Below are 18,205 nucleotides of genomic sequence, written 5' to 3' on the forward strand. Positions count from 1 at the left end.
GAATGCAAAACTCAGTGCCCACTACCAGGTTCTATTTTTGTCCCTTTTGAAAGGGAAGGTCATCACCTCTGTCACAGAACCCAGGGGCCCTAGCCCTTATGAGGTGTGGCTGGGAATACCAGGTCTTGGCTGCAGCCCAGCCACGAGTGGTCCCGTGTGCTTGGGCAGTAACAGTGACAAGAGTTCCCTTCCCTGGACACTGTACCTAATACACACCCTCCTCTTGAAATCTCACACACCCAGTGGATGGGGGGCACTCTTATAATTATTCTCATTTTAAAGATGAAACAACTGAAGCACAGACAGATACATTGATTTCTTCAGGGTTCTGTAGCTGAAAAGTGGGGAGGGAGGGTTTAAGAGGTGCTGCAACTGCTCTGCGATGCTGCCTCTCAAGAGGGAGTCCTCTTCACTTATGACAGCATAGGGCCCTTGTCTTCCTGGTAAGGTCTTTCTTCTTGGATCAGTGCCAGGATTTTTAAGGGTCAGGTTTAGCAGGAGCCTGTTCTACAAACAGCCAGGAGTAGGTAATGTCTCTGTGATGAAGTGGAGACACCACAGCCTCTTGCTGCATTTATTTCCTGGTTGGGTTAGAAGCATAGCTGCCCAGGGGAGTATTTCAGGAGAGGCCTGCCTTCCCAGTGATTTCTGAACCCTTTGTTTCATTTGGATCACTGCTGCCTAGAACAATGGGGTACATTCTCAGAGGCCCCATTATCAAAGCTTTTCCACTGAGCCCCATGAGAACTGTTTCATGGCAGCAGAACTGTTTCTCCCTGTCCCTCTTGCATGTTGGTAGCCTCTTGACTTTCAAACCTGCCTTGCCTTTCTCTAGCTACCTGGAAGGAGATGCCAGACTTCCTGTTCCCACGATGATGTATTTCTTAGGATTTGTTGTTCAGATTGGTGGTCTCCCAGATATTTTGATTACACGCCTCTGCAATGAAAAATGCAGACACACACATCCGTTCATGTATTACATTACTTACATATGAATATATGTTTACTATTAAAAAAACAAAAATTTTAAAATGTCAAGCTGTCCTTTAGTGTATCTGTTCTAGACACTTTTAGCCAGATACAAAGTCACATGGACTTGGTTCCTCCCCTGACCAGTTTGTCTCTTATCCCACCACACCCTACAACACCCTCATGAAAGGGGCAGATTTGATCCAGTATTATGGTTTTTATACAAGTTATGTTCTTCTTTCAGGCTTATCCAGAATCAGATCACAGCTAAGGGGACTGCCCAGCTGGCAGATGCGTTACAGAACAACACTGGCATAACAGAGATTTGGTAAGATCCCAGCGTTTGTCACAGTAATAACAAGCAGTGACTGTTCACTCAGCACCACTGACTATGTACCTTGGGGTTGCTCTTCTTGAGGAATATCTTTGTGGTGTTCTCTGTATTTCCTAGACTTGAATGGTGGCCTGCCTTGCTAGGTTGGGGAAGTTCTCCTGGAAAATATCCTGAAGAGTATTTTCCAGCTTGGATTCATTCTCTCTGTTACATTCAGGTACATCTATCAAACGTAGATTAGGTCTTTTCACATAGTCCCATATTTCTTGTTGACTTTGTTCATTCCTTTTTACCCTGTTTTCTCTAATCTTGCCTTCTTGTTTTATTTCATTGAGTTGATCTTCGACCTCTGATATCCTTTCTTCTGCTTGGTCGATTTGGCTGTTGAAACTTGTGCATGCTTCGCAAAGTTCTCGTGTTGTGTTTTCTAGCTCCATCAATTCACTTATATTCCTCTCTAAGCTGTTTATTCTTGTTAGCATTTTTTCAAGGTTCTTAGTTTCTTTGCATTGGGTTAGAACATGTTCTTTTAGCTCAGAGACGTTTCTTATTACCCACCTTCTGAAGCCTGATCCTGTCAATCCATCAGACTCATTCTCCATCCAGCCTTGTTCCCTTGCTGGTGAGGAGTTGTGATCCCTTGGAGGAGGAGAGGTGTTCTGGTTTTGGGTGTTTTCATCCTTTTTGTGCTGGTTTCTTCCCATCTTTGTTGATTTATCCACCTGTCTTTGCAGTTGTTGACTTTCAGATGGGGTCTCTGAGTGGACATCCAGTTTGTTGATGATGAAGTTATTTCTGTTTCTTTCTTTTCCTTCTAACAGTCAGGCCCCTCTGCTGTAGGACTGCTGAGGTCCACTCCAGACCCTGCTTACCTGGAGATCACCTCCAGCAGCTGCAGAACAGTAAGGGTTTCTGCCAGTTTCTTCTTCTGCTTTATCCCAGTTTCTTCTTCTGCTTTATCCCAGAAGGATACCTGCCAAATGTCAGTCTGAGCTCTCCTTTATGAGGTGACTCTTTGGATATATGGGGGTCAGGAAGCTGCTTGAGGAGACAGTCTGTCCTTTATAGGAGCTCAAATGCTGAGCTGTGAGTTCTGTTGTTCCATTTAGAGCTTCTAGGCAGGTACGTTTAAGTCTGCTGCAGCAGAACTCATAAACACCTTTTTTTTTTCCCCCAGGTGCTCTGTCCTGGGGAATTAGGGCTTTATTTATAAGTTTCCATCATGCTGCTGCCTTTTTTCAGGGATGTCCTGCCCAGCGAGGAGGCAGCCTAGTCACAGTCTGCCTACAGAGGCTTTGCTGAGCTGCTGTGGGCTCTGCCAAGCTGCTGTGTGAAATTCCCTGCAGTCATGTTTATAGGGTTATAGTTAGAACTGCCTCGGCAATGGCAGCCTGTCTCTGTAATGGTGGACTCTCTCTGTAATGGCGGACTACATCAGTGGTGGAGTGCCTCCGTAATGGTGGATGCTCCTCCCCCACAGAGCTGGACTGTCCCGGGTTCAGCTGTGCTTGCTGTGAAACTCTCAATCTAGAGCATTTCAGATTGCTGTTTTTTGTGGGGGTGGGACTGGCCAAGCCTGATCACCTGGCTCCCTGCTTCAGACCCCTGTTTTTTTTTTTTCAGTTGAACGGGCAACTGTGTCTCCCAGGTGTCCCAGTCACCAGTTGAAATAGCGCCCAGATTTGTGTGATTTCTTGTGTGTAGACCCACTGCACTGGTTGAAACAGCCACTGGAGACTCGTGGCGCTTTCACCCAGGAATCTCCTGGCCTGGCTCCCTGTTTCAGTCTCCTTTTTTTTTCAGTTGGACAGGCGACTCTATCTCCCAGGCGTTCCAGTCACCTGTTGAAAAGGCGCCTGGATCTGTGTGATTTCCCGAGCAGCGACCCCCTGCACCGGCTGAAACAACCGCGCTGGAGATTCATGGCGCTTTTTTGCCCGGGATCTCCTGGCCTGGCTCCCTGTTTCAGCCCATTTTTATCAGCTGAGTCGGCGACTCTTGTCTCCCAGGAGCTCCAATCGCCAGCTACAGCGGTGCCCAGACTCGTGTATTTTGTGCAGAGACCTGCTGCACCATCGACCCATGGGGCTCCCCCGCCTGGGAATCTCCTGGTCTGTGGGCAATAAAAATCCGTCTGGAAATGAGGTGTCCACTCACCTCCGTGCTTTTGCTGGGAGCTGCAGTCCTGATCTGCTCCTAATAGGCCATCTTGGATCCTCCTCCATAAAAACATAATTCTTATTTGGGGTTGTAGACAAAAGGTTTTACGAAAAACACTGTTGGCTAGGCATGGTGGCATGTGCATGTACTACCAGCATTTTGGGAGGCCGAGATGGGCAGATCTCTTGAGCACAGGAGTTTGAAACCAGCCTGAGCAACATGCAAAAACCCATCACTACAAAAATTAGCTCGATGTGGTGCTATGCGCCTGTAGTCCCAGGTACTCGGGAGGCTGAGGTGAGAGGATGGATACCTGGGAGGCTGAGGCTGCAATGAGCCAGGATTGTGCCACTACAATCCAGTCTGGGTGCCAGAGACCTTGTCTCCAAAAACAAACAGAAAAACACCATCATAGAGAATAGAGCCCAGATCCAACCAGATATGTGGCCTGGGGAGCCCAGCCTGCCCAGCAGCCTGGGAAGTGTTGGAGGGCATTGGAACTTAGTTTGCATGGGTCTCTGCCCTCAGGCCACTGCATTTCTGCTGATTCTTATGTTTTGAGGCCAGCAGGCAGAGGGGTAGAGTAAGGAGACTGCCGGACTGCAGAACAGTTTGCAAAGCATAGTTGGCCTCTACTTTTTTCTGTAGCTGGTTAGGAGGGTAGTAAAAACCCATAGTTGCTTTAGTTCTCACAAGTTTCAAAATCTGCATTGCCTTCCTCTTGAGGACCACCATTCCTACACAAAGAAAGAACCATTTGAATAAGGCCAGGAGCCTTCAGGTTCACAGGGTGGAGAGGGGAATTGGCCACCAATTCAGAGTGGGCAGGACAGGCAGCCAGGGTGTTGGTCTTAGGAGTGTCCTCAGGTCCTTGACTTGTTCTGGGAGCCTCCAGAGTATGCTCCTGTGTGTGTGACTTCATGGGACTGGGCTCTGAGAAGGCCGTGGCTTTGTTGGCCCTGCCAGGGACTGCCACACCAGGCCGCAGGGCTGTGGTCCAGCTGTCCAGGGAGCCAGGTTCAGGGAGCTGCTCTGCTTGGATTCAACACTTACTTATAGAGTGAGCCTTCTCCTTGGACTTGTTATCTGTACTGACTCTCATTTCTACCTCATGCCTTTCTGAAAATAAGTTGGAAGTCTGAAGTCCATTGGTGAGTTCTGCCTGTAAGGACAGAAACCAGAGGTGTACAATGAATAGTGTAAATTATAGAACTGTATCCCACTCCAGTATAACAGCTTTCTGTGAGACTATCTCCTCCAGACTGTGGCCCTAGGGATTAGCCCTGTGACTTCATTTATTCCTCGAATAAGAAAATGCTTGAGGACCAGGGACTGTGCTAGTACCAAAAATCCAGTGGTGAACAAAATGGCTTCATGAGTTCACTGTCTGGTAAGCGAGACGCACATTAAAGAAAAAAACGTCATTTGCATAATTATGTAATTACAACTGTGAGAGGAACTACAAAGGGAAGGCCAAGAGGGAACCTGATTTAGATGAGGATTACAGGGAGGGCCTCTCTGAGGAAGCAGCACTTACACTAAGCCATGAGGGATGAATAGGAGTTAGTCAGCTGAGGTGAGTATTCCAGGTATGGAACAGCATGTGCAAAGGGTCTGGGGCAGGAGGGAGTGTGGTGTCCTGGAAGAACAGCAAGAAGATGCTGTGCCCTGGGGTTCAGATAGTGTGGAAGAGGGGACTCCAGGAAGCTGACGAGATAGGCAGGGACTGGACTATAAAGATCTGTGGGTCATGATGCGTGTCTTTGGTCTTTATCCTAAAAGTGATGGAAAGTCAGTGAACAGTTTGAAGCAGGAGAGGGATGTGATCAGATCTGCACTGCAAAAAGACCAATTCTTGGCTCTTCTAGGAAACTGGATTGGAGAGGGCCAGAATACGTGGAAATGACCTGTCAGTAGGGCATTGTACTGATCCAGAGAAGCAATGATGGGTGCTCAGACCAGGATGGCGGGCTGAAGATACAGAGAGACTCCAGGGAGGCATTCTAGATGCTTAGGAATTAGGACAGAACTTTGTGATGGAAGGAACATGGGGATGAGAAGCAAGGTGTCCAGCTTGACCCCCAGGTTACTAACCTGCACAGCAGAGTGAGAGTGGTCCATTCACTAAGCCAGGGAACCCTAGGAGGTGTGGCTACTTTGAGGTGCAGGGGAGAGGTCCAAGTGAAGATGCCAAGCAGGTTACTGCCTCCACTAACATATGAACGAGGTCGTGGTGTTGATGAGCTCGGCTAGGGAAAAGGGCCTAGCCCCAAGCCTGGAGGAAATCTTAGATGTAGAGGTCCTTTGAAGGCCAAGAAAGACAAGATCTGAAAAATATCATGACATTCAGGCTTATGGAGGCTACAGGTGACCTTAGTGAGACCCAGTGAACAGACGGATGGCAGCTGGAGAGGATCCATGCTAATATGAACGAACTATCTGAAGAGTGTGTTCCTTAATTTCAGGGTTGTGCGATGCATGAGGGTGTGCTATGAACACGCCTTGGAAAGGATTGTGTGAGAGTCCTTAACATTTTACCTGTGTACTTTTGTTTTCCTCCTTTCAACAGCCTAAATGGAAACCTGATAAAGCCAGAGGAGGCCAAAGTCTATGAAGATGAGAAGCGGATCATCTGTTTCTGACAGGATGCTTTCCTGTGCATGTAGTCTTTGCCCGGAGCCTCAGCAGCAAATGCCACTCTGGGAACATCTTCTGTCAGTGTCTTAAAGGGGCCTGTGGAAGCGGGACCGTCAGGAGTCCACTGCTTCCATGATGCAAGCCAGCTTCCTGTGCAGAGGCTCTGGTCGGCAAACTCCCTAAGTACCTGCTACAATTCTGCAGAAAAAGAATGTGTCATGTGAGCTGTTGTTACTGTAAATACACTGTGAAGGGACTTTATTGCATATTGTAATTATTTTTATCTGAAGCTAGAGGAATAATGCTGTGAGCAGAACAGAGGCCAGTCTCATCCCATCCCAACGCCTGCCATAGGGACCAGTGGGAGCGAGTCGGCCACTACTGTTTTCACTGAAGAGTTGAGGACATGGCACAAAGTTGGTGCCAAGCTTCGTGAATAAAAGGTGCTTGATGGATAAGTATTAGATCTGAAATATTTTTTTCCTTCTCAGCACTTCCCCATGTATGGATACTGGCCCCTGTTCACAGCTGGAGATACCGGGGTGTGTGCAGTGTGGGATTTGACTCCTCCAAGGTTTTTGTGGAAACTCATGGCAGGTTTGTGGTGGCTGCTCCATGAGGGTGGGGGTGATATTACCAGATCACTTGTCCTCTTACCAGCTCATTTGTTAATAAAATACTGAAAATACTCACTCTTTCTAACGGGTTAAGTATGGAGTTTTTGAAGGACTTGGCCTGGTAAGCTCGCGATGACTCCTGAGCTCCATCCGGTCTCACTCCACAGATGAAGTCTCATGCCTTTATCACTCTGCCATGGTAGGGCCCACAGGCCAGGTTTGACGTCCACTACCTTCCCTTGGCTGTTCACTGCTGAGTGGAAGACCCAGATAGATAGGCAAAAAGCACTGAGCTGCCAGGTGCAGCACGTGACACTGGAAGGCTTGCGGAGCCTCCAACGGTACCTTTGAGTTCTGGGAGTCCAAGCCTGGCTTTGTAGAGCAACCTGTTAGGTAAAGGACCATTGTGGGGGAAACCCTGTACAGTTGGGCAATTACATGGTGGCAGTTCCCTTAAAGACTCAATGTTGGTGGTTCCTACAAGGCCCCTCCCAACCCCTGACCTGAGTATTCACCTATAATCACCCCAAGGCAGCAACTCTCTCCTTGCTGCAGAATCTGGGCAACAAATATGCCCAGAAAGAACATGGGAATGAGCATGGCCTGCTGAAGGCCAAAGCAGGAGTGCCACAGGCCTCAGACTCGCCAAGTCTCACCGAGAAGCTCACTTCTTAGCAGACAAAATTCACATTTCATTAAACTGCTGAAACTAAACCCTTGAGAGTCTAAAATTTACTCAAAAACTACTAAATGTTACTGCTTTTAGAGACTATCGGAATTAAAACTGCTGTCTCTAGGGAATTAGAATTTGCCTGGTATTGACTTAAATTCTCTTTCGAAACACTTTGATCTTCTAGATGGTGAGTGGTAGTTTCCTCCTGTAAGACTGAGATAGGGCTCCTAATTGGATGGAAAGGTTCTCTTATTAGAAACAGGTGAGCTTCTGAGCGGAGACGTGGAGATTTTTCCTAATCAAGAAAAAGACAATTGAAAAAAAAAATTCTGTAAAAGAGGGATGTAACTCTTTCCACAGGACATCTTGGTTGATTTTGGGAAAGAAGCTACATACAGCTCCCATATTACATACCTGCACTTGTGTCCTGTCATGCTGACATGGAACTTCTTTAAAAAGCCATGTGGAACCATTGTGTGGCCAGGTGGTATTAGCTCTCTGGAGCACCCTAGCTGTGTGGCTTTGGAGCAGTCTAAGACTGTCAGAATCTTGATTTCCTCCTTGAAAAATGAGAAATGAGAGAATCTGACTCAGAAAGTTGTTGAGAGGATTAAATGAGTCATGGAAAGTAGATGGCACAGAGCCTTGCACAGGGTCCTGCTCAATGTATGGCAGTTACCATCAAGCCAGTGGGTCTCATTTCCGCTCCCCGTGGGACTCGCACATTGTCCCCTTCTCACTCATAGTCTCGAGGAACTTTCCAACATGGTCAAATACAGGACTGGGAGTTCTCAAAGTAAACCCCCAAAATACTCAACATCATGATAGCGTCCTGCAATAGCCTACCTTTGTCAGTGAAAAGCACAGCCTGTAGTTTTCATTATTATTACCAGAGAGCATCCTGCCATTAAGTGTCAACTCACTGAACACAGGGTGGCACCTGTGTCTTCAATACACAATGAAGAACAGCAGGAGCTGGCACCACCCTATGGAGCCAGGCCCACGAGCCTTTGCCAAGTGGGAAGGAGCTTTCTGCTTGTCCCTATTTTGGTTCACTTCCAGGTGGACCACAGGTCTGTTTGCAGTAACCAATTGCTTACTTACAGGAAAAAGCCTTGCTCTAGAGCTGAAAGGTAAAACCATGACCATTAACCCAGGTCCACAAAGAAGAATTTTAATGAAAGTAGAATTGCCTTGTGAGGAGGCTGAGACTCATGTTACCAGGGGACATCCCAGTACTGCTCTCTCAGCCTTAAAATGGAATGAGCTGCACCCAAGACCATGTTAAGACTCTTAGAGACATTAAGTACTGCAAAGGTTATAGGCCCCTCTGATCTATAATAAAAAATCTAAATAGTAAATTATAAATTAAGTCCAAGATGTTAAACAAGTTTCTAATTTTTCCCATGACTGCCTAGGTGCTTTTTCAGGCCAATAACAAATATTAAAGTGTCTCAATTTTTTCCTTGACGTTTTTTGTTATAAAGTGCATTTATTTGTGTTGTCAAAGTAACGTTGTTACCCAGTGTAATGCCTACGTGACCTAAGTAAATTTCTCCCCACCTTAACTCTGCCTATCTTTAGGAAACAGGATGTCTGTGGTCAAAAGCTCCCCATCATGACCAAACCAGCCAAGAGTGGTGGGATCCAAGATGGCAGCTAACTTGACCTTTGAAGAACCTCTAACTTCATTATAATCTAATTTCCACACTAAATGACACTCCCACCAGTGCCATGACAACTGACAATCACCATGACAATGACCAGAAGAAACCATAAAAGGACAAACAAGGGGGACAAAAACTCTGGTTCTGAGAAGTTATCTCATTCCAAGAAAAGATGAATATTCTTCCCCTTGCTTTTAATTCCCCAACCCCTTCATTAATGATGCCCCATAACCATGACTTCCTGGATCTCATGGGGGATATCCTATATCTGTGATTTCTTGGCTGTCATGGGAGATGCCCTGTCTCTCGTGGACTGAGAAGCTGACTTATGCACCAGGTTCCCAATTGTCAATTCTATGGGCATCAAATAAAGCCTGGATTGGTAGATACACACTTTGATTTTGTATATTGGCTTTGTGGCACCAAACAGGAAAATGCTCCACTTTAGGGGGGATTGGCTTTGTCAACAATGTAATAATGTTAAAGGGAAAAATTTAATGTTTATAATAACACAACACTAACACAGCTATTTTAATTTTTGTATATAATCTTCCATGCTTTGCCTACTTTGAGACCTCTTTTTTACAGTTATAATCACAGGGTACATTAACGGTTCTTTTTGTCAATTACTTTCTCACATTGTTAGTCTTTATAATTATCATTTATGATTATATTCTACCAGCTTGAGAATTTGCTTAATAATATTCCAGACATTCAGGTTAGACCTTCAAGTTTCCAGATTGATTGTGGTGGTGGTCACTATAGACACTATTTCTATGGAATTAAAAAAGTCTTTATGGTTATTTCTTTGGAATGAGATTATCAAGGCAAAGATTCTTGCTATTAATTAACTGGGTATAATGATGTATGGCTGTGGTCCCAGCTACTCCAGAGTCTGAGGTGGGAGGACTGCTTGAACCCAGGAGGTCAAGGCTGTAAGTGAGACTGGGTGATAGAGTGAGACCCTATCTCAAAAGAAAAACAAAACAAAAAAACCATATCCTTGCTATGAAATATTTTTAAACCTATGTTAAGGGTGTAGTAAGTTTGCAAGCAAGTAAAAATTGTAATGTGAAGCCAGCAGTGTCTCCTTTGAATAGAATAAAACTCCCTGCCCCAACCGTCAGACCAGACCAGTGTTCAGGTACTGCCCACACATATACATGTGCTATGTCTAATGCCTGGCTGCAGGGAAGAATAAATCAACACATCTGTTTTAAAGTGGCACTGTTGACGATAACCACTTACCAGTGTGCAAGTGTCAGAATCTTTAAAATTAGTTTTCCTTGATTTAAAAACTTTTTATTTATAAATGTACATGTCCTTGCTTTGCCTAAATAAACCCAGTCAGATTAACCCGTGAACATCATGCCAAATAAAAACTTCTTCCTCCCAACAACCCTATGAAGTAGAATTATTTCCTGAATGAGGAAACTGAGGACTAATAATATGAATATATATCTTATTAATCAAGATTTGTATAAAAATGAAAAAAGCAAAATAAAACTCTTCAGGGAAGGAATATAGGCAGATGCAGAATGTTTTGCCTGGCAATATCTAAGATTTCAATCTCCTCATTCTCCTGGTGAGAAAACTGGTATCAGAGAGCAAAAGAGACTTGACCAAGTTCAGTTGAATTACTGGAAGAACAAGAACTAGAACACAGGGCTTCTGTCTGGTTTTATTTTCCCTATGCTCTGGTAGGGTTTGTGACCTTCAGTTCACTCTGCAGCTGACCTCCTTTCTGCCAAACCTGTTACCTGGTGACACAGGACTTTTTTCTTGGTCATTTTGCAAGCTGGAGACCTCTGGCCAGAGACACTCCACCTGGGCCTTGCTAAGTCATGCTACCTGCTGCAGGAGATGGCCTGCCCAGGCCAAGTCTGGCTTGTGCACTGGTTCCTGAGTGCTTGTCCCATGCCCAAGAAGAATGAAGATACACTGACAATTGTAAGAGTAAGCGAGGCAGGGAGTTTGAATGACTAAACAGCTTTCAGTGGAGAGGGGATACAGGGGTAGTCCCCTTACCTGAAGGTGGGGAAGCCCCCCACATGGTGGCTGAGTCTGGAGCTTTTATGGGCTCAGAATGGGAGAGGGGCAGGTCGTAGGTAGTACTGGAAAAGGCAACATTTGACTGGCTGAAAGCATTATTCAGAAAGAATCAGGAAAGGGAGGGCAAAAAGGAATAGAAGTTCTCACTCTGGGTCATGGCTTTCACCAGGGACCAGCAGTCTGGTCTTTCAGCCCTCAGGCTTTTTGGCTTTAAGGGAGGGCTTTACCTGGGACCTGCCCCATTTGCCTAGGCATTTGGCTGCCTCCTGTCACTATCACTGGTTCCAATCTGCTAGGGCAAGTTAAGCAAAATGAAACTCCTTCCCCAAGGACACGGATAGGGTCTCTTTAATGTTCCTAGGATTTCTTCAGGAAGCCTGATCTTTTTTCCTATATCCAGGTGTTAAAAGTTACAGGACTCTGGGGTCATGTCTCATGACTGGAGTTACAGGCTGGGAGCACCCTGCAAAATGGCAGGTGACATCTTGACTCTACAGAGCCAACAGCTTCATCACTGGCTGCAAATACTCCATCCCCGAACCATGAGACTGGACCAAAGGATAAGTAAATGGGTGCATTCCAGAGAAGTGGAGAAGGTTGCAACTGAGTGACTTTCATCACAAGAGGGCAGCATATGTCCAGTAATTAATCCATTATGTAAATGGCCAAAGGATTCAACTGTGCATGAGGTCTGGTGACTGGCACATTGTTCTATTTAAATAAGACTCAAACCAAAGTACATTATGTTAAAAGCAATTTTAAACCTATTCATCCATGAGTTCAAAGACATCAATAAGTGCAAGAATCAGCTGAGGGCACATTAGAAGACACTATTGTGCCAAGTTCTCTGGGGACTGAGGATCTGGGTTCAAATCCCAATGCTACCAGAAGCTGTGTGACCTTGGACAAATGACTTAGCTTTTCTGTACCTGAACTCCCCATCCATACGAGTTTATAAAACAGTGCTCCCTTTGCAGGACTGTCTGATTGTGACTGAATGGATTAATAGGTGTAAAGCACTTTAAACAGTACCCAGTATTAACTCCTGTTACCTAATAAGAACTTTTTCCCCAGCACTGCCTTAATAAGCAACAGGGAGAGGGTAAGAGAAAAAAGGAGACTCTGTCAGGCCATCCTTCCTAACATGAAGAGCCCCTCCACAACACTGCCATTTTCAAACTGATAGCAAGTCCAGTCTTTTAAGCCCAGAGACCAGAAGCCATTTCCAAGGCTGAATACCTGTGGGATTGGAACTATACTGTCTGTACTTGAAACTGTCTTCAGTCTTACTCTGTTAAGGAGTCATGTGTCCCAGTGAACACATATCCAGAAAGAAACATGGATTAGGAAAGCCAAAAACCAATTTGCATTTTGATTTGATTTCACAGATGTTAGAGTGTATCATCTGGCTTTCCACAGTAAAATCATATGATTAAAGGTTCTTTCTTACTTTGATGTCAGCATGTGGTTCTCTTTCCAGCACTCCTTTCATTCACTGATGAACACTGCTCCTGATTCCCCTACCTGTAGCAAACAAAAATGAATGAGCGAAGCAGAAAGGAGTGTAGGACAGGAGGGAGACGAGAACAGAACAGAAAGGGAGGAAGGAAGTGGGTGAGCTAATTCCTGAAAGCTTGACTTCCACCCTCTATTGCCACCATCCTATTGCTGTGTCTGGAGACTGGTCTGGTGCCTGAGGCTATCAACTGTGTCCTGAACACAATGACCTTTCCTGGAGCATGTAAGCGCATCGCCTGCTGAACAGCTGTCGGGGACAGCTCAGCTGCCCACTGGTGCTTTCAGATTCCCAACTGGATATTCACTAGGTGATGTGTAAGCTCATCTTCTTTCTGCTGAGAAAATGCACTTAGCTTGTTTCCAATTCACTTTCCAAGGAGGACTCACTGGTGGTCAAAACTCTTCCACTTGAATCCTCTAGTCCATTGCTTCTCATTATCGCCCCCTGTAAGGAGACATTTTAGGTATTGCCCCCTAATCTCCCTCCCATCCTGAAATTTCAATACCACGGATATACTGTCTGTTTATGTACAAGGGAAGTCCTCTGAAGGTCACAAACCATCGAATATCTAAGTTCCTTTTTGTTTCCCAAGAATCAATCCCCTGTGGGGATGATAAAGCCCTCGCTGAAAATCTCATCAAACCCTAGATAATTCTTCTCATGCTTGCCGTCTCCAAGAACCCTTCTGTCACCCTCTCTTTCTGTGTAGAGCAATTTGCTTTCTGCACATTATTCAATTTTCAATACATCTTAATAGTTATAAATTTAACATTCTCATTCTCTTTTCACTCTATCCCAAAGATAGTTTTATCTATGTGTAAGAACTGGGCTTGTGTTAGGAAAAGCAGTGCTATTTGTGAAAGGGGAACAGGCCCTCCTAGCAGGGACAGTTGTCTGAAGTATTCTGGCCTCAGCTGCTTCAGAGATGAATTTCTGCAACGTGTCCCCAGTTACAGCCACCTGGCCTTTGGGGAGAACTTGAGGCTAACTTCGGCTTTGCTGCTGTCCCACTTCCCTTTCTCACTTCCCAGTTCCCTCTCCCTCACTCCCTAAGAGACCCAGGGATACCCAGAATTCCCTTTTAAAATAGAACCTGGGCCTCTGCCACTCCAGGCTGCCTACTTCCCACATCAGTCCAACCCATGCATCACTGCTGAGCTTAGCTAGGTGTTGGGGACATCAGACTCATTCAGGTAATTCAGAATAAAATACAACTGTCTCCAGGACTGCTCATGTCAGACAGTTTACTATCAGAAGAGGAGCTGGCAGATCCAAAAACTCTACTTACAAACACAACAAGAAACTTGAGGTCAAGATAATCTTCAGTTCTCAATTGTCTTCCCCACAGTTCCAGAATCATTCCAGAATAGGGCTGGCATTTCTGAAAAAGTTTGGTCCCTGCAACACCTTAAGCAGAGCTCAAAGTCCATCTACTTTCTATCTAGCCAACCATCCATTTGTTTCACAAATACTGAACATCTGCTTTAGGCCAGGTACTGTGCTGGCTGGTAGGAAATGGTTAGTGTCATGTCTGGACTTTTTCCCCGACTTGCAAGTTAGTAAGTTAAACTGTTACTGTTTTGTGGATGCTGGCACAGGACGCAAGCCTCCTGGGTCAGAAGCGCAGGACTTTATGATCCACAGAGCAGTCAACAACATGAGCACAAGCATGTCTGCATCAGCCACTGTGGCTCTCAGCCCACGAAGACAGTGTGCTGGATGGGGCACAGGTGGATGCCACACACACAGTGGCTTTGCATGGCAGGTGAAGAACACTGAGCTTGCGGAGCCTGCCATTTTATAGCAAGCAGTGGCTAGTCTGCTTTCTGAACTGGAGGGAGCTATTACTTTATCCTCAAGATAAAGATCTTGAGAGCAGTTTTGTGCACTCTGTGGCTGGGTCTTCGATCAGTGGAGAAAATTTTGTGATGGCATCTGAATTCACCTGGAACATCAGTGCCTGTATTGGTCACAACTTTTCTGGTGGCAAATAACAAAATCCTCTGAGTATCTTAAGCACATGGGGGCATTTGCAGGATAAATCCACTGGGGACTAGCACACCAGCATGGAAAGTGCGGGGGCAGGAACCAAGATAGTTTCTTAACCAAGAAAGTTAAGAAACAGGAAGCAGGATCAATACAGCCAGTACTCCACTGATATATTCATGAATGACTTCTAATTGTACCTTCTTGGTTTTACTCTCAATATTCAAAGTTCTTGGTAGACATAGCCAATCAACCAAGGTCAGGTCACAGGCACTGCCTCAGCTGCCAGGAGACAGAGAGAGGGAGGATGTTAGCCCCTTTGTCTTTCATAGTGGGAGCTGGGGAACTGTCACCCACCCAGATGACTCACAATGGGAGATATTCCCAGAATAGAAAAGGGCATAACAGGAAAGGGTGAAGGATGGCACGGGGGGCAGTGACAGTACAGGGAGTCAAGAATGATTCATGGGCTTTTGGATTGTGGGGCCATTCTGAAACTACCAGGAAAGAACTGACTTTTGTTTGGAGGGAAGAGTGAGTGAGGAAGAAGCACAGGTTCGGTGTGGACATAAACTGAGTCTGAGGTGCCTGTGAGATAAACAACTGGAGATACACAGGGTTGGGGCTTAAAGAAGAGGCCCAAGATGGAGAAACAAGTTTGAGACTCAACAGGAGATAGATGATACTGAAGACATGGTCAAAGATGAGGCCAACCTAGCGCGAGAGTAGAGTGAGAAAAGACCAAGCACGGAGTCTTGAGGAATTCTGTCAATTAAAACTAAGGTAAAGGAGGATGAGCCTTCAAAGGAAACTAAGACAAGGCCAGAAAGGTTGATGGAAAAGCAGAGGGATAGTAGTGTGATGTTGAGAAGAAGTCAACCACCAGTAAATAAAGTTTCATGCCCATGGATTTAGTGACGAGAAAGTCACGGGTCACCCTAACAAGAGCTGTTTTCATAATAGCAAGGAAACCAGACTGAAAGGATTGAGAAATAACTGGAAGATGAGGATATCCTTCAAGAAATAACATGTGGGTTGGGCGCGGTGGCTCATTCCAGTAATCCCAGCACTTTGGGAGGCCAAGGCGGGTGGATCACCTAAGGTTGGGAGTTTGACACCAGTATGACGAACATGGCAAAACGCTGTCTCTACTAAAAATATAAAAATTACCCAGGTGTTGTTGTGAGCATCTATAATCCCAGCTACTTGGGAGGCTGAGGCAAGAGAATCACCTGAACCTGGGAGGCAGAGGTTGCAGTGACCAAGATCGCACCGTTGCACTCCAGCCTGGACGACAAAGCAAAACTGTAAGGAAAGGAAAGGAAAAAGGGAAGGGCAGAGGGAAGGGAAAAGGGAAGGCAAATGAAGGGAAGGGAAGGGAGGAAAGAAAGAGAAAGGCAGACAGATGATGTGAAGGGAACAGGATATGACAGGAGCTCAAAGGGGATATGGAGTCTAGGGAGGGTTACTGCATCTGACTTAAAACGAAGGGAGCTCAATGTTAATGGCAAATATGAAACTGGGAGAATGAATAAGGTTCACTTCTTTAAATCCCAATTCTACTAACCTAAATGTATGATGTATTGGTAAATATTTTATTCTCATATATAGACCTGAAAAGTAAAAAAATAAATGATTTTTATTATATCCAAAACAGATATTATTAAATAGAACTTGATTCAGGGGTTATGAAAACAGCTTGAGAGCGGGACTCTGGTATTAAATACACGACTAAGATGTTGTATATATGTAAATGATTTGCCTAACTTGTACATATGGCAGATTGTTGCAGTAAATAGTCCCCAATAAATCATACTCCCCTCTCCCCAGGTGACTCACGCTGGATAATGGCCTATGGGCAAACATGATGCAAGCAGGAGCTTGAGACATACTTACAGATTGGGGCTTGCCCTCTCTTGCTGCTGAGAACTCTTCCACCACCATGTGAATAATCTCAGGCAGGCCTGCTGGAGACACACGGTCCAGCCAGCACCTATTTCCAGACATGTGAGTGAGGCACTTCTGGACAAACTAGCCCCCAGCTGCCTATCTGCTCATTGTAGCTGCATGAACAAGTAGAGGCAAGAGCCAAAATTTCTGACCCGCAGAATCATGAGTTAATTTAAGATTGTGGTTTTAAGTTGCTAAATGTCGGGGGTAGTTTGTTATCCAGTAAGAGATAATTGAAACAGTACATAAAAAGAAGGCTAAGTGCTGTAATAATAAATAGAATGCTAAATATATAATGGCTTTAACACAATAGAAGTTTATCTCTTGCTCACGTAAACAGTCCAGAGAGGCTTCAGACTGGTGGCAGGGGGCTCTGTCCCATATAGTCACTCAGAGACTCAGGATGTCAGTCTTTGTCGTCACCAACGTGTGGTTCCCAAGGTCACCTTAGGCATCATCAGCCAGACAGCAAAAGCAGAGAGAGCACAGAGGACAGCAAATGGGAAGTTTTACTGGGCCCAAGCCAAGAAACATGACATGTCTTCTCCTCACATTCCATAGGCTAGAACCCAATCATGTGATCAAACCTGAGTCATGAAGGAGTAGTTGTGTACCTAGGAAGATGAGAAAACAATATGATAAACAACAGATACCACAGAATTGTACTGGCTTTTTTTTTTTTTTTTTTTTTTGAAATAAAAATCACGTTTGTCAGATGCATAATGGGAACAGGCTGAGGGTCAGAAAGATCTGGGTAAGATTTTGGTTCCACACTTGTTAACTGTGTGACCTGGGAGTATTACCTAATCCAGACAGACTTTCATTTCTTTATCTGCAAGATAGGGAAATACTTTTTTCAATGGGTTGTTGTGAACATTAGTGTAGTTTAATCTCTACACTTGGTAGAGTGTCTGGTATATGATCGGTGTTCAATAAATAGTAGCTACTGGGATTAACTAAATTGAATGGTATGATAAACAAATCAAAGAATATGGAGGGAAGAGTAACACTAAGCTGTCCAGATAGCAGTAGTAGTAGTCACGATGCTTCCAAATTTAAATTACTGAAGTCCAACTCAGTGTAATCAAAATGGGGGATTTACTAGAATGATACAAAGAGATGAGGTGACTCTTGACATCGGAGGGAGAACTGCAGACTGGAACCCCTTTCAGGACTTCAGAGGCTCAGTCTTTGTTTTTCCTGTTCTGTGTCCACTTATATTCTTTACTTCATTCTCCCCAGTTATAGATGCATCTTTTGCATGTCTCAACAGAATCCAGAACTGCTAATTTTCAACTGTGTGATAATAGTATGGTAGTTATGTTTTTAAAGAGTACTTTACGTGTAGAGATACACATTGAAGCAGTATGGATGAAATGATATCAAGATTTTGCTTTAAAGTAATACATTTTAATATATTTGGGGATGGAGAGCGCAGATGACAAGACTGGCCATGGGCTGGTAATTGCTGAAGTTGGGGGATGGCTGTGGCATTTCACTACACAATCAGCCCCCTGTATCCTCTGGGTTCTACATCTGTGGATTCAGCCAGCCTCAAGTCAAAAGTGTACTTAGGTCTATGATGGTTGTAATGAGCATGTGCAGATGTTTCTGTCTTGTCATTATTCCTTAAACAATACA

At 44.9% G+C, this 18,205-nt stretch overlaps 1 protein-coding gene and 1 long non-coding RNA gene across 7 annotated transcripts in view; one reads left to right on the plus strand and one right to left on the minus strand.

Annotated features, from left to right (window-relative positions):
- NOD1 (nucleotide binding oligomerization domain containing 1) overlaps positions 1-10,474 on the plus strand; it is a 54,228-nt gene extending 43,754 nt beyond the window's left edge. For 3 of the 4 annotated variants that reach the window (XM_012475131.3, XM_064380495.1, XM_064380496.1), the window contains 2 exons: positions 1,214-1,297; positions 6,033-6,792. In XM_012475131.3, the coding sequence (XP_012330554.2) occupies positions 1,214-1,297; positions 6,033-6,105 (157 nt within the window). In that variant the 3' untranslated portion in view covers positions 6,106-6,792. Of the gene's footprint in view, positions 1-1,213; positions 1,298-6,032; positions 6,793-8,974 lie in introns of those variants that run through there. The other variant, XR_010344077.1, reaches the window with a different exon arrangement.
- Positions 85-13,403, minus strand: LOC135276526 (uncharacterized). 3 transcript variants are annotated; one of them, XR_010344081.1, is made up of 5 exons: positions 12,560-13,403; positions 7,805-7,950; positions 5,558-7,685; positions 1,367-4,625; positions 85-937 (listed from the first exon to the last, which is right to left on the minus strand). It is a non-coding gene; the product is annotated as an uncharacterized LOC135276526 (long non-coding RNA). The 3 variants fall into 3 exon arrangements; XR_010344080.1 differs by lacking the exon at positions 85-937 and having other exon boundaries at positions 957-4,625; positions 5,558-7,103; XR_010344079.1 differs by lacking the exon at positions 85-937 and having other exon boundaries at positions 957-4,625.
- Between the last annotated feature and the right edge of the window lie 4,802 nt (positions 13,404-18,205).

This window comes from Aotus nancymaae, unplaced genomic scaffold, assembly GCF_030222135.1.
Source record: "Aotus nancymaae isolate 86718 unplaced genomic scaffold, 86718_ANA_hifiasm-v0.15.2.pri h1tg000025l, whole genome shotgun sequence".
Lineage (NCBI taxonomy): Eukaryota > Metazoa > Chordata > Mammalia > Primates > Aotidae > Aotus > Aotus nancymaae.